General features: G+C 36.6%; 2 protein-coding genes across 2 annotated transcripts in view; both read left to right on the forward strand.

Annotated features, from left to right (window-relative positions):
* Positions 1 to 15,107, forward strand: part of LOC113108515 (guanylate cyclase soluble subunit beta-1-like) — a 39,070-nt gene extending 23,963 nt beyond the window's left edge. Inside the window, exons 6-13 of the mRNA XM_026271696.1 lie at positions 4,309 to 4,539; positions 4,617 to 4,733; positions 6,864 to 6,997; positions 7,436 to 7,633; positions 10,485 to 10,722; positions 12,011 to 12,151; positions 13,748 to 13,902; positions 14,726 to 15,107. Of these exons, the coding sequence (XP_026127481.1) occupies positions 4,309 to 4,539; positions 4,617 to 4,733; positions 6,864 to 6,997; positions 7,436 to 7,633; positions 10,485 to 10,722; positions 12,011 to 12,151; positions 13,748 to 13,902; positions 14,726 to 14,843 (1,332 nt within the window). The 3' untranslated portion in view covers positions 14,844 to 15,107. The remainder of the gene's footprint in view (positions 1 to 4,308; positions 4,540 to 4,616; positions 4,734 to 6,863; positions 6,998 to 7,435; positions 7,634 to 10,484; positions 10,723 to 12,010; positions 12,152 to 13,747; positions 13,903 to 14,725) is intronic.
* A 1,564-nt stretch (positions 15,108 to 16,671) lies between these two features.
* LOC113105152 (fatty acid-binding protein, intestinal-like) lies at positions 16,672 to 17,944 on the forward strand. Its single transcript, XM_026266312.1, has 4 exons — positions 16,672 to 16,778; positions 16,863 to 17,035; positions 17,656 to 17,763; positions 17,841 to 17,944. The coding sequence occupies exons 1-4, from the start codon at positions 16,712 to 16,714 to the stop codon at positions 17,889 to 17,891; spliced, it is 399 nt and encodes a 132-aa protein (XP_026122097.1). The 5' UTR covers positions 16,672 to 16,711; the 3' UTR covers positions 17,892 to 17,944.
* Positions 17,945 to 19,550: the final 1,606 nt, after the last annotated feature.

Consider the following 19,550-nt stretch of genomic DNA (forward strand, 5'->3'; position numbering starts at 1 on the left):
TATACCGTGGACTATACACATATAAGTACCGCTTAGGTCTCAATATGGAACCCACCCTTCCATGGTTCTCATGGATTCATCATGAAGGCCTGGTGCTGGATGTTCTGCCACATCCAGCTGCTTAGGGTGATGGAGGATCTCAACAGGGTCTACGGTACGGACACTCTGGAGGAGTTTTAGCAAGCTGATACTAACCGGGGCCTCTCAGTGCCACTACCCATTTGAGGTAAGAACAGAGAACACAGGAGGATACCGGCTCTACACAAAGGCTATGGAACCTGGCGAATGTGTTAGGGGTCGCACAGCCCGCAGCTCTTCAAATATCTGTCAGCGAGGCACCACGAGCCAGTGCCCAGGAGGATGCAACACTTCTAGTTGAGTGAGCTTGCAACCCGACTTGGCAGGGCACACCCTGTGCCTAATAAGCCAGGGTCATGGCATCCACAATCCAGTGGGCCATCCTCTGCTTAGAGACAGCATTTCCCTTCTGCCGGCCTCCGTAACAGACAAAGAGCTGGTCTGAGGTCCTGGAGCTTTGTGTCATGTCTACGTAGAATCTCAATGCTCAGACGGGACAGAGCAAATTAAGAGCTGGATCTGCCTCCTCCAGGCGAAGCGCTTGCAGGTTCACCTCTTGGTCTTTGAAGGGTTTAGTGGGAACCTTGGGCATGAAGCCGGGCCAGGACCTCATGACTACCTGGGAGTCAGCGGGCCAAACTCTAGGAATGAATCATCGACCGAAAATGCATGCAGGTCCCCTACCTTCTTGATGGAGGCCAGTGCAAGCAGGAGCAGAGTTTTCAATGAAAGAAACTTTAGCTCAACTGAATGCAAAGGCTCGAATAGGCCCTGCTGTAGTGATTTAACCACTAGAGTCAGGTCCCAAGAGGGTATAGAGGGGGGCCGGGAAGGATTTAACCTCCTGGCCCCTCTAAGGAACCTGATGATGAGGTCATGCTTACCTAAAGACTTCCTATTCACAGGGTCATGGTACGCAGCAATAGCGGTAACCTGGACTTTGAGGGTGGAGGGAGACAGCCTTTGCTCCGGCATCAATGAGAAGAACACCACTCGATGAACAGGTTCCACTTAAAGATATAAGCATGTCTCGTAGACGGTGCTCTTGCCGAAGTGATGGTGTTCACTACCTCCTGGGGTAGGTCATGTAGAACCTCCGCGTCCTGTCCATGGACCAGACATGGAGTTTCCAAAGGTCTGGACGTGGGTGCCAAACGGTGCCCCATCTCTGAGTCAGTAGATCCCTCCTCAGAGGAATCGGCCAAGGATCCCTCCTCAGAGGAATCGGCCAAGGAGGGGCTGTCGTGATAAGCGCCAGTTTGGGGAACTGGGTCCGAGTGGGCCAATACGACGCCACTAGCAAGACTTGCTCCTCGTCCTCCTGGACTTTGCACACTGTGTCTGTGAGAGAAGGCTCACTGGGGGAAACGTATATTTGTGTAGGCCCTGTGGCCAGCAATGTGCCAGTGCATCCGTGCCGAGTGTTCCCAAGTGTAGAACAGCTCGCAGTGAGAGGTCTCTGGAAAAGCAAATAGGTCTAACCGAGTGGCTCCGAACCGTCTCCAAATCAGATGGACAGTCAGGGGATGGAGTCGCCATTCTCCCGGGAGCATTCTCTACAGCTCATCGGCTGTATGGTTGAGCAGGCCCAGAACGTTGACCTCCCGACTCCAAATGAGGAGCATCACATGCTTGCCTCATAAGTGACCTTTGAAATGGTTCAAGGCAAGGCGCACTGCTAACAACATTATAATGCAACTGACTGATGGTAAGAGTGTACTTTCAGGTATTTAAATAGCTGTGCCATTTAAAAAAAAACATATACAGTATATATATATATATATATATATATATATATATACAGTCACCTAAAGGATTATTAGGAACACCATACTAATAATGTGTTTGACCCCCTTTCGCCTTCAGAACTGCGTGGCATTCATTCAACAAATTTGCTGAAAGCATTCTTTAGAAATGTTGGCCCATATTGTTAGGATAGCATCTTGCAGTTGATGGAGATTTGTGGGATGCACATCCAGGGCATGAAGCTCCCGTTCCACCACATCCCAGAGATGCTCTATTGGGTTGAGATCTGGTGACTGTGGGGGCCATTTTAGTACAGTGAACTCATTGTCATGTTCAAGAAACCAATTTGAAATGATTCGAGCTTTGTGACATGGTGCATTATCCTGCTGGAAGTAGCCATCGGAGGATGGGTACATGGTGGTCATAAAGGGATGGACATTTAAACGATGCACAATTGGCACTAAGGGGCCTAAAGTGTGCCAAGACAAATCCCCCACACCATTACACCACCACGACCAGGCTGCACAGTGGTAACAAGGCATGATGGATCTGATGAATGTCTCAACAGAAATCGAGACTCATCAGACCAGGCAACATTTTTTCCTGTCTTCAACTGTCCAATTTTGGTGAGCTCATGCAAATTGTAGCCTCTTTTTCCTATTTGTAGTGGAGATGAGTGGTACCCGGTGGGGTCTTCTGCTGTTGTAGCCCATCCGCCTCAAGGTTGTGCGTGTTGTGGCTTCACAAATGCTTTGCTGCATACCTCGGTTGTAATGAGAGGTTATTTCAGTCAAAGTTGCTCTTCTATCAGCTTGAACCAGTCGGCCCATTCTCCTCTGACCTCTAGCATCAACAAGGCATTTTCGCCCACAGGACTGACGCATACTGGATGTTTTTCCCTTTTCACACCATTCTTTGTAAACCCTAGAAATGGTTGTGTGTGAAAATCCCAGTAACTGAGCAGATTGTGAAATACTCAGACCAGTCCGTCTGGCACCAACAACCATGCCACGCTCAAAATTGCTTAAATCACCTTTCTTTCCCATTCTGACATTCAGTTTGGAGTTCAGGAGATTATGTTGACAAGGACCACACCCCTAAATGCATTGAAGCAACTGCCATGTGATTGGTTGATTAGATAATTGCATTAATGAGAAATTGAACAGGTGTTCCTAATAATCCTTTAGGTGAGTGGTATCGAAAATCGATATTTTTCAAGGTATCGTATCGAAGTTTGAAATTCCAGTATTTTGACAACACTAATATATATATATATATATATATATATATATATATATATATATATATATATATATATGTATAAATATATAGTGATATATAGGTAGATTTACTCTCTGTGGTTATCCTTTCTCACCTCACTTCAGTCTCGGCCTTGTTTTCCAAATAAATCCCCCGCAGCCAATAAGAGCTAATCATCCCCCAGACGACAGACTGCTCTTTCCGTCTGTATCTCTCTCTCTCTCTCTCTCTCTCTCTCTCTCTCTCTCTCTCTCTCTCTCTCTGTCCATCTGGGCTATGTGTGAAAGGAGGGAGTCCAATCGACAGACCCTCGAAACGCAACACCTGACTTGCTGAAAAAAATGTTATCCATCGTCGTCATGGTAACAGCAGGGCAAAGAGACAGTGACTTGACGTCAGTGAAATGGGCTTAACTTCAAGCTGAGAGAAAAAACAACAGCTTCTCTGCATTCAGCCAAGCTGATATGAGTCTACAGTAAAACAGCTTTTAGGGCCATTTTCAGTGATATTGAGAGAGAGAGAGAGCACTGCAACCACCGTCTTCATTACGTAAAAAATTCCTAAAGTTATTTCTGTATTTGACTCCTACTTAAATACAGTAAACATTCTCCTTTATTAAACACTCAGACACACTTGAAGCTCTCAGTTTCTCTTTGCTTAGTCTACATGTGATGCAAGGAATGAGATCACTGATCCTTAGACACTGAACATATATAGACACTTCTATTTGTTCTCTAAAGGAATATTCTGTTAAAATAAGTTCATCTCAGTCAACAGCATTCGTGGCATAAAGCTGACCATGCTAAAAAACTAATAAAAAAAATAAAAAGATACGGTTTAAAAGCAAATTTAATTTAATAACATTGAATAGGTAGCTTACAAGTTATTCTCTTTTAGTAAAGTATTATTATTTTGTCACTGTTTTCCTGTTAAAACTAATTTTAGCTTTTAATTTTTTTTATTATTATTATTATTATGATTAAGATTTAGCTTTTAGTTTATTTAGGTTTTTTTTGCACTTTAATGAATATAAGAAATGTTGCATGGGCACTGGCTGAAAATAAAATGCATGTTATATTGTTTCAGTTAATGTTTGCGTTATATCAAGTGATTTTTTTATGGTTTTAGTCCCTGTGATAACTTCAGTCATCTTCACACTGTGGGGTTCCACATTTAATGTTTGGAAAGACTCTAAATCTGTTATTTTTGGGGGGTGTTTTCCAGGTCATTCAGCAGAAGAGTGAAGAATGTGATCACATTAAGTTCTTGATTGAGGAGAAGGACTCGGAGGAGGAGGCGTTTTATGAAGACCTGGATGGTTTCGAGGAGAACGGGACTCAAGAGACACGGATCAGTCCGTACACCTTCTGCAAGGCTTTCCCGTTCCACCTGATGTTCGACAGGGAGCTCATGCTCACACAGTGTGGCAATGCCATCTTCAGAGTTCTGCCGCAGGTTCGTCTGCTCAGAAATGATTGGTTATTATTATAATGATGGAGAACAATGTTGAAGTGATGTGTGTCATCTTCCAGCTGCAGCCTGGCGTCTGTAACCTGTCCTCAGTCTTTTCTCTGGTGCGGCCGCACATAGACTTCAGTTTCCATGGCATCCTGTCTCACATCAACACTGTCTTTGTGCTGCGGAGTAAGGTCTGTCTGCCCCAAAATATATTACAGACTGTCTGATATAAAACCAGCAACACTCTACAATTTGCTACAATGTTGCTATCAGTTTCTGACTCAAATTGAGTTCTACAGTACGTCACACTGTCACAATATTAGATTTTTAACTGCATGTTCATGGTGCATAAAATCATTATTGTGATATCTATAGAAATATGAAATATTGATTAACCATAAAGCTTTGAAAAACTGCAATGTCAAAGTACAACAACTGATGAGAATAACCACACAGTTTTACACCAAACTTATGTTATAACGTCAAATGAGCATTTAAAAAAACGTCTTTCTGTGAACTGATGTGGCTTTGTGTCAGACAGGAATGATATTATTTCATAGTATTCTATACAGTGATAAAGGCTATGATGATTATCATTTTATTATAACTATACGTTATAATTATGAAAAATACCCAAAATGGCTTGGAGAACACAGATTAACAAGATACTTTTGCAAAGGCATGATAATTATTTTCATTTTTCGTCAGTCAAAACATTTCTACTACATTTTATTCAGCTAAAGTGATAGATGGATTCATTTGTCCATAAAATGGATTTCATGGAAAGTTGTTTTCTTAGTCCTGTGAGTCTCGCTTGTGGACTTTCTGTGCGAGTATGAACGAAACATAAATTACACGTAAGAGTTTGGCGATGTGCACTTTTAATTTTTAAATATTGTAATTATCATTAATACCGATATATCACGATTATCATCAATACCTGTTTATTGCGTCATCCCTAATTAACATGATTATATTTATTTATTTATTTATTTTTATAATGATTATCATCAACAATGGTATATCAAGACACCGCTAATTAACAAAGTAACAATGTTTCATTTATGTAAAATAATGATTATCATCAATACCTGTTTATCGTGGCACTGCTAATTACCATGAGAATGATATTTAATTTTTTTAATATTATGACTATAGTCAATACCTGTAAAATACGAAACCCTAATTAACACAAAACCTAATTAAATGAACTAATTAAATAACGATTATCGAATAAACCTGTATATCATGACACACCTATTTAACATGATTATGATATAACATTTTTCTAATATAATGATTATCGTCAATACTGGTATATTGCAAAACCCTTAATTATCACAATATCGATATATATATATATATATATTTTATAATATGACTATCGTTATCACAATAACGAGATGTAATTTTTATTATATTACAACTATTGTCAATGCTTGTATATTGTGACATCCCTAATTAACACAAATGTGATTAAAAAAAAAAATCCGGAAATACTGGTATAATGCAAAACCCCTGATTACCATGATAAAAATATTTATTTATTTTTTAGATATAAGGATTATTGTCCATACCTTTATATTGCGACACCTCTAATTAACACGATAAGTATATCACGAAATCTCTGATTACCAAGATAACAATATTACATTTTTCAAATATCACAATTATTTTCAATACTGGAATATCGCAACACTGCTAATCAACACAATAACGATATTTAAATTTTTTTTTAATATCACGGTTATCGTCAATGTTGGTATATCACTAAATCCCTGATTACCATGATAATGATATTAAACTTTTTCAAATATCTTGATTATTGTCAACACTGTTATATCATGACACTGCTAATTAACTTGATAATCATATTTAGATTTTTTTATATCACAGTTATAGTCAATGCCGGTATATCACGAAATTCCTGATTACCATGATAACAATATTAAATATGTAAATATCTCGATAATTGTCAATACTGGTTTGTCGTGACACCGCTAATAAACACAATAATGATATTTAATTTTATATATATATAAATAATGCATATATTGTCAATGTCGGTATATCACGAAATTCCTGATTACCATGATAACAGTATTACATTTTTTTAAGTATCACGGTTATTGTCAATATCGGTATATCGCAACACCGCTAATTAACATGATAACGATATTTCATTTTTTAAATAAAAGTATTATCATCAGTACCAGTATATTGTTACACCCCCGTTACAAATATAACAATAACAGTGCATTAAAAAAACATTGCTCGTAATGAAACTTCCTGACACGAGGTTTGTTGATGGTTTTGTGCAGGAGGGCCTGTTGAACGTAGAGACCGCGGAGAGTGAAGATGAACTCACAGGAACAGAGATCAGCTGTCTCAGACTGAAGGGCCAGATGATCTCACTTCCTGAGACGGAGAACATCCTTTTCCTGTGCTCACCGAGGTGTTTAGCTGAGGCTAGGAAATTAAACCAACAAAGCAAATTAGCAAAACAAAAATAGCTGCTAAAATTGGTAACACACATTTGTTACCATATTGACTTATTTCTACTTCTACCAATCTTTAAAAAGATTTTCCAATGCATGTAATCTAATGTAGTCAAGTTGATTCCGTCATATTTATTATTATTATTACAAATATTTAATCATGTTAAAGCTTGACGTCATTTAAAAAAAATGATTTTGAAAAACAAAAATTATCCTAAATTAGATTTTACCACATTAAGCAATTTTTGAAGGATAGATTTCGTTTAACTGTACTGTTTGTATATATTAGGGTCATGTTGTTTACCTTTACTGAAGATTGGTGGAGAGTTTTGGACTTTTCGATATCTCGATTGATAGGACTGATGATGCAGTGTTTTGTCGTTTGCGTACATCAGTGTTATGAATCTGGATGACCTGACGAGGAGAGGTCTGTACCTGAGTGACATTCCCCTTCATGATGCCACCCGTGACCTTGTGTTACTGGGGGAGCAGTTTCGTGAGGAGTATAAGTTGACCCAGGAGCTGGAGATCCTGACCGACCATCTGCAGCACACGCTCCGGGCCCTGGAGGATGAGAAGAAGAAGACAGACAGGTCGGTCCTCCACAATTCAGATATAAGCTGGCGATCGCGATTTATAAAGTCAGAACTCACTGTTTGTAGTTTTCAGTCACGTGATTGGCTCGGAGATCTGGCGGCTAAAACATCCAAACATTCCTACACCAAAAATGTTCAGATCACCTCTCAAAAGAAGAAAACAAAGAAATGTGAACAAAATCACATCAGCAGTCCATAAAAAGCACTCGCCGCCATATTTCAGTCGCTAAAAACCGTGCAACATTGTAAACCGTTTAATGTGAAAACACTTTAAAACTGAGAAATTAACAGATAAAATACTGTATTCTTTCGCAATGCACTAAATAGTTAAGCAATTTTCTATTGGAAAACGTAATATTAAACTTTGCGCATTGCATTTGTATTCTGGGTTCATCTGATTGTTTGTACAATGCATCATCAATTAGGTGTGTACTGTATTTGGCCTTTTTATATCTTACTACATTACAACTTAATGCAGACCTGATTAAAACCACTGGCGGTCAGTGCAGGAAAACCTTGTTTTGCCTTCCACTTGAGCGCTCCTTTAAGAGCGTGACGTGAAGATTATTAATTGTGACTTTTTTTCTTAGAATTGCATGATATAAACTTGATCTAGAGTAAGAACTGTGGGATATAAACTTGCAAAAGTCACAATATAACTAGCAATTGCAAATTTATATCACACAAATATGACTTTATGACTTAATTTCTGATTTCTCAGAATTGCGAAAAATATCTTGTGATTCTGGTAACACACAGTTGCGGCTTTATTATTGTAATTATTATCTTGCAATTTTTACTTTATAACTCGGGATTGCGTGTTTATATGTTGAAATTCTGAGAAAGCCAGGAAAAGTAAATATTGGGGAAAAAAAGTCAAGAAAAAAAAGAATTGCGAGATTTTAATTCATAATTGCGTCGGGGGAAAAAAGTCAGAATTGTGTGATTAATAAGTCATAATTACCTTTATAATTTTTATTCAGTGTGCCACATTGAGGAAACATTTAAGGAATGTCTGCTGCACAAAGAAAAATTCAGTTGTAATAGACTAATCATATTCCTTGCAAAAATATCATGAGATTAAATGTATAACATTATTAAATTTCTGACATTATTTAATGCTTCTTCCCGTCTCTTCTCCACGGATTCTGTGTGGAGTTATGTACAGTAATTTCCAGAGAAATAAAATAAGTAGCTCATCTCCTCTGCGTGTCATCATTATCTTTGTACAGTAATCTGTACATCACATTACATGTCAATCTAAGTGATGCTCAAGATAGAAACAGACTGTAGTTTTATCCGAGGACCCAGATCCAGACCAGGACACTCAGTAATACAAGATCAATTTTAGCTCTTGAGACTAACTCCCAAACCCAGATGACCACCTAAGCCCTCATAGTCTGTAGTTTGGTGATATAATGGTGATTAAAACTTAAGTGTGATATTGGTTTCGCTGACTGATGGTTTCCCCTGCGTATAGCTGATGGAAAGTGTGCTCTCCGTCTTCCTCGGTCTGTCAGCTCTGTGTTTGTTTATTAAATCTGCTGGAGCATCACCAGAGACCTTCTCTCTCATCCACAGACAATAAATACCAGCCAGAGCTACACAGCCGTCTGCTGCAAGTGTTTAATGTTAGATTTTAAGACATGAGCGGAATTCACAATTCATTTTCATGCACATTTGAATACGGACTAAGTTATTTTCTCATTTGTTTTGCAAACTTCATTACTGTGAGTAACCGATGTGTGTGTGTGTGTGTTTAGTTCATTTCAAATGTACATTCTTGTTTTGTTTTTTTCTCAGTAGTGTTTGCTCACATGCATTTCTTGGAAACCTTACTTGTTGATAAGAGGTGAATCAATGGGCCGTGTCCTGAATGTGCTGAATAGTGCAGTCTTGTCTTCTCTAGCAGGCGTCCTGCTCTGAAACTTTAGGACACTGAGATGTGACCGTGCCATTTTCTTTCATTTTTGTACCTTTATTTATTTATTTATTTATTTGCATGTGATTTTAGGAAACAGTTTTCATATGCAGATTAATTCTCTGCCAGTAGGTCTTGCATCATATAAAATCGCTGTTTGTGTGTGTGTGTGTGTATATATATATATATATATATACATTTGAAAAGAACAACATTTATTTAAAATGCAAATATATATATATATATATATATATTTTTTTTTTTTTTTTTTTTTAACACAACTTATTTCTGAAGATCATGTGACACTGAAGACTGGAGTAATGATGATGGAAATTCAGCTTTGCATCACAGAAATAAATTATATTTTAAATCCCATTAAAATAGAAACCATTATTTTATATTGTAATAACATTTTGCAAGATTACAGTTTTTTTCTGTATTTCTGATCAAATAAATGCAGCCTTGATGAGCAGAAGAGACTTCTTTAAAAACATTACAAGTCTCACTGACCCCAAACTTTGTATATACTGTAGATAAAGAACCTGTGATACTGACTTTCACCAGCTGTATAACTGAGAGATCTGAAGTGTCTTTTGATAACAGACGTTAGTATTTGTGTTTTCCCATCGGCAGTGCAGAATAAGAACCGAACAGATGGATGGATGTCTCCGGGTAGAGACCAGTACTCAAACTGCTCTGTGGATAATTAGCACTCAACCTTCTGGGAAAGTACAGTATCTAAAAGAACATAATGATGTTCATTATCTCTGGGACAGTTGAAGTGTGTTTCACAAAAGGATTCATTTTGTATCAGATGAAACAATTGAGGTGTTCTGTCACCTGAAGTAAACAAATGTATCGCTTGGAATGACTACAGTGCATGCAATGAGTGCACATGATGATGATGATGATGCCTCTTTGTTTCAGATTGCTGTATTCGGTTCTACCTCCGTCTGTCGCCAATGAACTTCGGCACAAGCGGCCCGTGCCGGCTAAACGGTACGACAACGTGACCATTCTGTTCAGCGGCATCGTGGGGTTCAATGCGTTCTGCAGCAAACACGCCTCAGCAGAGGGAGCCATTAAAATCGTCAATCTGCTCAATGACATCTACACCAGATTTGACATTCTCACCGATTCTCGCAAGAATCCTTATGTGTATAAGGTGAGTGCCTTTCAATCCGGACACGTTTTATGTAGTGCTTGAGGAGTGACAGATACATTAAAAAACCCTTGTGTTCATAACCAGAGATCTTCAGCACACAAAAGACTAAAACATCTTGACAAATATGTGTTAACTGTGTTATAAAATATGAAAATCTACTGTAATTTCAAACTCGCTCTCAGAAAGCTAACAGTAATAAAGTGTCACGGTGTACAAAAGTTCCGCTTCAAAGTTCAAAGACAAAAAACGTTTATAAGGCTTTTTATGATGCGCCGTTTTATGATGCATCTTTTATGATGTACCTAATTAATAAACGAATGACTGTATCTTGAGCAGGGTGTGAAGCTTCTTTCAGGTCAAGTGGCAGATTTTTATTAACAGCCATGCTTTTGTATTTTCTGTAGCTTTATTAACTTTCTGAGCCAGTACTTTTCCAGCTACACATCGTGTACAGTGCTCTCTGTGAAACAAGGGCATGAGAACACGTCCTTGATTTACGTCCTAGGCTTCGTGTAGCTTTGCTAACTAAACAAACCGGGCAGCTATAGAATTACAGAAGGCTGGCTCACCAAAAAAAGCTATATTTACTTTAAGCCAAATGTATGGACTAAATGAAGGACTGGGCTCTCTCTTTAGACTTCTGTGTGATGAGGTTGGAGAATAAAACACGAGGAATTAAACTGGTGACATTTGCAGTGTGCATTGTTAGGAAACTTGGATGAATCAAAAGTGTGCTAAAAGTGGATGATAGCTTTTATTTCTGGCTGTATTCATATCACAAACTAAGACCAGTTCTTATCTTACAGTCAAGGCCACAGAATATCTTTAAATGGTTTAATGAATCTGTTAAATTAATTTCTCGTCTTAGATATCCATTAGTCATAATAGTAAATACTCTGCCTGACCATAAAAGTGTATACAGGTTTAAGTGAATTTCATAAGAGTCTAGGATTGTATCATTATTGCAATGATTAGTAGATTTCTGGCATGTTTTTATGTTCTTTTAAAGGTGCTGTATGTAGTTTTTGGACTGTATTAAAGCATAAAAATACTATAAAATGTTTGCAGATATTTAGGAAACATGCTAAGTTCACATAATTGTTGTGCGTTCCGTGTCATGAATGTCTGTTTTTGTTTTGGTCTGTGTGACTCCGCCCACTGTCAGTTTAACCAATAGGATTTGCATACACCTGGTTGCCAGTTTGTGTAAAAATCAGTGGGTTCTTCAAACGCACAGGCACATTAGTTATTTGTAGCGGTCTCTGATCTGAATCTCTGTCATTGACAGGTGGAGACTGTTGGTGATAAGTACATGACCGTGAGTGGTCTTCCGGAGCCCTGCACCCATCATGCAAAGTCCATCGGTCACCTGGCCCTGGACATGATGGAGATCGCCGGACAGGTGAAAGTGGACGAGGATCCTGTGAAGGTGATCACTCTTCTTGACCCAGATACAAGTTTAAACAAATAAGTTTTTGCATGAGGATCTTTTGCTCCAGAACCCATCAGAATAGCTGAACTGTGTGGTCAGTTATAAATACAAAATATATATACACAATGACCAGTATATAATTGTGTATTATATAGAATTCCACACACTGAATTCTGACTGAAACATAAAGGTCTTCACAGCAACCCGTCAAAATAAAAGTCAGTTTAACTTGAAGAAATTTTGACAGAAAATATTTAATGTACATCTCAAAGTAAATTAAATTAATGCATTTAGCAGAAGCTGTTCTCCAAAGCAACTTAGAATGCATTCAGGGTAACAATTTGTTTTCCTAACATGTTCCCCTGGGAATTCGAACCCACAACCTTTTGCGCTGCTAACACAATGCTCTACCACTGAGTCACAGGAATTGGTTTTAATTGTTTATGTATATAAGTATGCATGAATGGATTTCAGAAATTATGTGTTTCCTGTTTTATTTTTTTCTGGATTTATGATTTAATACAAATGTATTATCCAAAATGGTGTTAATCAGATGAAGGCATAAAACATTAACGTTTAAAATAGAATCAAATGAATTGTACATTTTTAAACAAATGTAAAAATGGTGTGATTATTATTTTAAAAATAAACTAAGTTTTAATAATTGTATTATTAATAAGGAATGAATAATTATTAAATATTAATAAAATAAAATAATATAATATAGATTTTTATTTTTAAATTAAATAAAATAAAAAATAAAATTAATAATAATGTATTATTATTATTATTATTATTATTATTACTTTGAGATGTACATTGATTTCTGTCAAAGTTTCTTCAAGTTAAACTGACTTTTATTTTGACTGGTTGTTGTGAAGACCTTTAAGTTTCAGTCAGAATTCAGTGTGTATATATATATATATACTGTATATATACTGGTCATTGTGTATTAAAACTGGATGCATAAATAAATCCTGAATGTTTAGACTTGTTTAATGTGTTGCCTCATAGCATCAATTAAACAACATATCTTGCATATTTTGTGCACCCACCCACCGTGCTTTCCTTCACGAAACACCCCCATCATAAAACACGCTGGTGTACTTCAGCTGGTGTATTAAAGATGCTTTATGATTTCTAAGAATAGCTCTAGGATGCATCTCAGAGGTGTTCGACGTGACTGCGGTCAGGTCTCAGTAAAGGCTCTTTTGTTTATCCAGACGGCACAGGTGTGTTATTATATGAGCGGATGATGAAGATGTGCCTCTGGAACACTAAGAGCATCTAAAATAGACAGAAGTGACTGTATGGGGTGAATGACATGGACACTTTACACTAACACACACACACACACATCCAAAAGTAAGCACAGTCTGGCAAAGGGTTAGCTCAGCTCTGGCACGTACACACGGTGTCATTCAGTGGAGACATGCTGGAAACACAAATGCAATGAAACAAGACATGAATAAAGACTTTATAAATATGTTATAAATATGTTATAAATATGTTTTTGTTAAAAACTATATGAATATTAATGGGTTATGTGTGAATGTGTTTCATTGCCCATGTATCTGTTATGTTTTGGAGCAGATCACTATTGGAATCCACACAGGGGAGGTGGTCACAGGGGTCATAGGTCAAAGAATGCCCCGTTACTGCCTGTTTGGAAACACTGTCAACCTGACAAGTCGTACAGAGACCACAGGAGAGAAGGGAAAGATAAATGTGTCAGAGTACACATACAGGTGAGAGGAACCTGAATGATACAAATCTGCACTGAAAAAAAATAATAATAATAAAAAATAATAATAATAATAATTATATATATATATATATATATATATATATATATATATATTAAAAATGAAATAAAAAAAGATTATTGGGCTATGTTTTACAAGATAGTATTATTCCAGTTTTGCTATTTCAACATTTTACATTTAATTAAATTATCTTCTTAATTGTTTGAAAAGTATACTAGTGATTTCTGAGTGAAAATAATTTCTATACTATTTTCTGTGCTCTGTTTGCATTGTGTGCAATTAATATACTGTACTTTTGTAAGGTTACTAAAATGCAAAAAAAAAAAGTAACCAGTAAAAAAATAAAAAAATAAAAATTGCACTGCAATGTTATACATCACTGAGCAATTTTTATTTATTTATTAATTAATTTATTTTTACCTGATTTAACACATAAAAAATATTTTGTTGGTATATATATATATATATATATATATATATATATATATATATATATATATATATATATATATATATATATATATATAGCCAAAGGATATACATTTCAAATTCGAAATACACATTCATAAAAATGTATTTAGATTTTAGATTTAAAAATCTTAGAAGTGCATGATATAAACTGGATTTATAAAGTCAGAAATGCATGATACAACGTCACATTCTTACACTTCTTTATCAACCATAATATAATATAATATAATATAATATAATATAATATAATATAATATAATATAATATAATATAATATAATATAATATAATATAATATAATATAATAATGTTGTTATTGTGTTGTTTGGGTTCAGGTGTTTGCAGACGGTGGAAAACGCTGACCCTCAGTTTGATTTGGAGTACAGAGGACCTGTGACCATGAAAGGAAAGAAAGAGCCGATGAAAGTGTGGTTTCTGTCACGTAAGACCTGATGGACGCGCCGTCTGCCGTCTCTAGTGTGTTCATGCACTAATGTGTGTTCTCTCTGACATCTCTGAATAGAAACATACTTTGCTTTCTTCATATTCTTCCGCTCTCAGACTAAGGATGTTCTTTAGTGACCCCTGCATATTTAAAATGAATCACAGATAATGATAAAAGGGTATTACACAGCTGATGGGAAACAAGCTCTACACATTTCACACAGAAATATGAAAATGACTGTCCATTTGATATTAACGATTCTACCCTTGAGAGCCAACTATTGAATTTATTTAATACAGAAACTAATACAGAATAAATACTTCTGGAACATGCTACAGATACTCTATGCAACATATTTATTTCCATCATTTCTATATTTATAGCAGAGAATGTGACAGTGTTTCATCACTGAGCGAAACAGTTATTTCACTTTGTCTGTATTTATTCCTGAAACACTGTTTTAGTTTTAATTGTGCGCATTAATTGAGAAATAAACCTGCAGATGTTCAGAATCACATGTATTATATTGGAAATAACACTCTATAATTAATTTTGATAGTCGGATGCATGCTGTAAATAATAAAAACACATATATTTACACTCTTACAGTGCATCAGAGAATCTGCCAAACATTTACATATAAGCTATTTTATGATCACAATTTAGTATTTGTTATTGTGTTGCTATGATGAGTCGTAAACGACCAGTTTCTGAATATTAACCCTTTGTGGATGGGTATTGGTGTTTGTCGATTCATGTGGATCTCACTGATAGAGCTCTGTATTGTAAACCTGTCATGTCACCATGCTTTTATGATCACAGGTCCTCTGTCATTAAAATAATAAAAGATCATAGAAACAATGGGTCTGAGCTAAACTTCAGTGGGAAGATGTTGATGTTGAGATCACATGATCACAGCAACAGACATGACTTATAAACAACCTTTAATGGTAGAAGAAGATATTCAAATAAAATCAGCATCTTAGAATGACTTGAAGATCATGTGACACTGGAGACTGGAGGAATGATGCTGAAAATACAGCTGTGCATCACAGAAATAAATTACACTTTAACAGAGATCCACACTGAAAACAGATGTTTTACATTAGAATAATATTTCAGAATTTTAACTGTATTTTTTGGATCAAATAAATGCAGCATTGATTATAAGAGACTCTTATTAAATAACTCTTGTTAAGAATTTGATCAAACAGCATCACTCCTAGTTTTGTTAAAATAATTAACATTTTGCATACTCTTCAAGGTTAATGCATGACCACAGCTTTTTGAACTTTTCTAACCCACACATATCATAAACTAGTTTTCAGTATAAAGCTCCTCTTATCTTTGCTTTCAATGGGACGATACCAAAGGTCTTCCGAGGTCTCATTATATAGCTCTGTAACGATCAAATAAAGCATTATCAGACATTATCATGTCGCTTTGATGGAAATTTGGCAGGCTTTGTACAGTCGTTGGTTTGAATGTTCATTATTAGTGTAATGCATCATCACTTCTCTCAGTATTTGAGTCAGTGTAAGCAGAAAGAGTGAAAGCTGGTGAGACTTAGAGAAGAAAAGCCATGCAACTAGAGTACAACAGAAGTCAAATTACGCTTGATAAAATGCATTGTTCAAACACACCCCGCACACCTCACACAGCAAACCATCAAGAGACCTGAAGCCTCAGTTAATGAAGAAGCGAGGGATGTTGTGATGAACAGGGATGGTCTGGAGGGAGGGAGAGATTTATACTCCGTGAGCTTTACTCAGCCACATCAGCATGAAGATAATACTCCGATAAGAGATTCGCACAGGTATAAAAGTCAGACGCGAGGTGAAGTTAGGCCACCATCAGATCTCAGCAGTCTGTCATCATGGCCTTCAACGGGACCTGGAAAGTGGACCGCAATGAAAACTACGAGAAGTTCATGGAGCAAATGGGTGAGTCCAAGGAATCTTCCTCTCTTTCTGACGCTGTTGAGTGATTCAGAGGAACAGTGTTTTTATACTGCATCTCTTCTACAGGCATCAACATGGTTAAGAGGAAGCTAGCGTCTCATGATAACCTGAAGATCACTCTGGAACAGACCGGAGACCAGTTCCACGTGAAGGAATCCAGCACTTTCCGCTCGCTGGAGATTAACTTTACTCTCGGCGTCAGCTTTGAATATTCCCAGGCAGACGGCACCGAGCTCACGGTGAGCACAATCCCATCAGATCCAGAGGCGTTTATATTCTGAAGGAGAATCCGTGATTCCATAGAGAGCTCCTCAGAACCGATGCAGAACGATTGTAAATATAGTTCTTTTGAGAAATACCAGATTCTTTGGAGAACGCAGAATGGTTCACTGCTGCAAAAAGCTCCTTTGAGATTCTTTTATTTTTAAGCATGTACACTCTCAGAAAAAACTAAGGTGTAAAAGCTGTCACTGGGGCGATAACCTTTCAAAACGTACACCTTTGTGCCTTGTTAACCCTTAAAGGTACCTTGTACTGTATGTGTAGTTTAAAAGTGCATACTGTATTGGTAAAAGTGCACTAATTTAAACGGTACAATTGTGCATCATTGAGATGCCTTTAAGTTTAAATCAGAAACAAATGTCTTTTGAAAAGATTCTGCCCTAGTCATTGCTTTTGGACCTTTTGTTCTGAGCGTGACATGAGCAGGTGCAAAGGTTGAGGTGCATGCTCTGAATGATGATATAAACTAAGATGTTGTACATTGAATCTTTTGTGTTGAATCAAACTACTTTAGTAACAGCTTGTGTATGAGCCTCGTAAAGAAACATCCACCTGACCTTTGACCTTCTGATTGCAGGGGTCCTGGGTCATGGAGGGTGACATGCTGAAGGGGACGTTCACACGCAAGGACAACGGAAAGTCGCTAATAACCACCAGGAAGATCATCGGTGAAGAGCTTGTACAGGTGAGCTGCTGTTCATACGGATGAAGACACATCCTGCAGTAAATGCTGTGAACTTGTATTGCATTATTTGCTTCCAGACTTATACCTACGAAGGAGTCGAGGCCAAGAGGATTTTCAAGAGGGCTTAAAATAACATCAGCATTCCCAAAAATTACTGAATCTATTGTGTGCTGCAACCGTGGATATTTAACCTCATAACAAGTTTTTTAACAACTGACGGCCCTAAGGTTTACAAAGCATGTACGTATTGCACTGTGAATTTTGATATTTATGGTAATAAAGCCATTTTTACATCCTTTTGCGAACCGTTTCATTTTTATGCAATAAAAGTAGGAATTTTCTGAAGTAATAAACACATAGAAGCAGGTTGCATCAGGGACTGAACACTCAAAGTTTATTAAAAAACAGTTGCTATCTTCGTCTTTAAGACTAGGAACACTGTTTCTTTAGGTCATTCCTGTTCACAAGCAGTTAGTGATTCAAGCCAAAGTGTATACTGCCCCCCTGTGGATGGCTCTTAGAAGATACTTGAACATCACAGCTACAGAAAGCCTCATCTGAGTCTCAAATACAAGCACACTGGAAATAATACAAGTAATCAACTACTTTAGTTAATTACCATGAAATAAGCATGAACAATACTTCTAGGCATTTATTAATCTCAGTTAATTTTAGCCTTTACTAATGCATTATTAAAATCAAAAGTTGTGCATGTTAACATTAGTTAATGCACTGTGAATTGACATGAACTAACTACTAACACTAACACAAATGTATAAATACTGCAGTAAATGTACTGTTCATTGTTTGTTTACATTCTTTCTCTAAATGTGTTTATTGCTAGTGTGTGTTATTTAATGCAATAACTGAAACACTTTATTTTAAGGTGTCCTTGTGACACGTTACATCCACTAATATAATAATAATTTATTATGCATAATTATATGCAAATAACTTTAAGCCAAACCCTAACCATATAGTAAATGCATGTTATAATTAATTAATATTACTCAGCACTTAAAATGTATAACTACACTGTAACAAGGACACCTTCAAATAACTAAATAATAAATGTGATTAGTTAATAGTTGTTACAAGAATGTGCAGTATTACTTAAAAATGGTGCTTTTATAATAAATCATCATATTATTCTGATTTCTGAAGATCATGTGACACTGGAGACTGGAGGAATGATGCTGAAAATACAGCTGTGAATCACAGAAATACATTACACTTTAACACAGATTCACACAGAAAACAGATGTTTTAAACTGTAATAATACTTCAGAATATTGCTGTTTTTACCGTATCTTGAATGAAATAAATGCAATGTTGCTCTGGTAAAGTGTGTGTTTCTCTGCGTCGCACCACAGGACGAGTATCTCAGCTTCCTTCTGTGAACCATCAACACATGAGACCCTGAACCGGTCATAAGGGTCAGTTTTAAAAAAAAAATGTAGGTTTATGCATCATCTGAAGGCTGTATAAACAAGCTTTAATGTTGATGCATGGGACAATATTTGGCCGAGAGATGCAACTATTCGAAAATCTGGAATCTGAGGGTGCAAGAAAATCTAAATATTGAGAAATCATCTTTAAAGTCGTCCAAATGAAGTTTCTTAGCAATGCATATTACTAATCAAAAATTAAGTTTTGATATATTTATGGCAGGAAATTTACAAAATATCTTCATGGAACATGATCTTTACTTAATATCCTAATGATTTTTAGCATTAAAGAAAAATGTATAATTTTGACCCATACTATATATTTTTGGCTATTGCTAC

The sequence above is a fragment of the Carassius auratus genome, chromosome 1, assembly GCF_003368295.1.
Source record: "Carassius auratus strain Wakin chromosome 1, ASM336829v1, whole genome shotgun sequence".
NCBI lineage: Eukaryota > Metazoa > Chordata > Actinopteri > Cypriniformes > Cyprinidae > Carassius > Carassius auratus.

What these genes read in the sequence shown, in the direction of transcription:
- LOC113105152 (XM_026266312.1), top strand. Translation starts at nt 16,712, where the DNA reads ATGGCCTTCAACGGGACCTGGAAAGTGGACCGCAATGAAAACTACGAG. An exon ending in GAAGTTCATGGAGCAAATGG is followed by an intron (nt 16,779 to 16,862) that starts GTGAGTCCAAGG and finishes TCTCTTCTACAG; the next exon opens with GCATCAACATGGTTAAGAGG. An exon ending in CAGACGGCACCGAGCTCACG is followed by an intron (nt 17,036 to 17,655) that starts GTGAGCACAATC and finishes TTCTGATTGCAG; the next exon opens with GGGTCCTGGGTCATGGAGGG.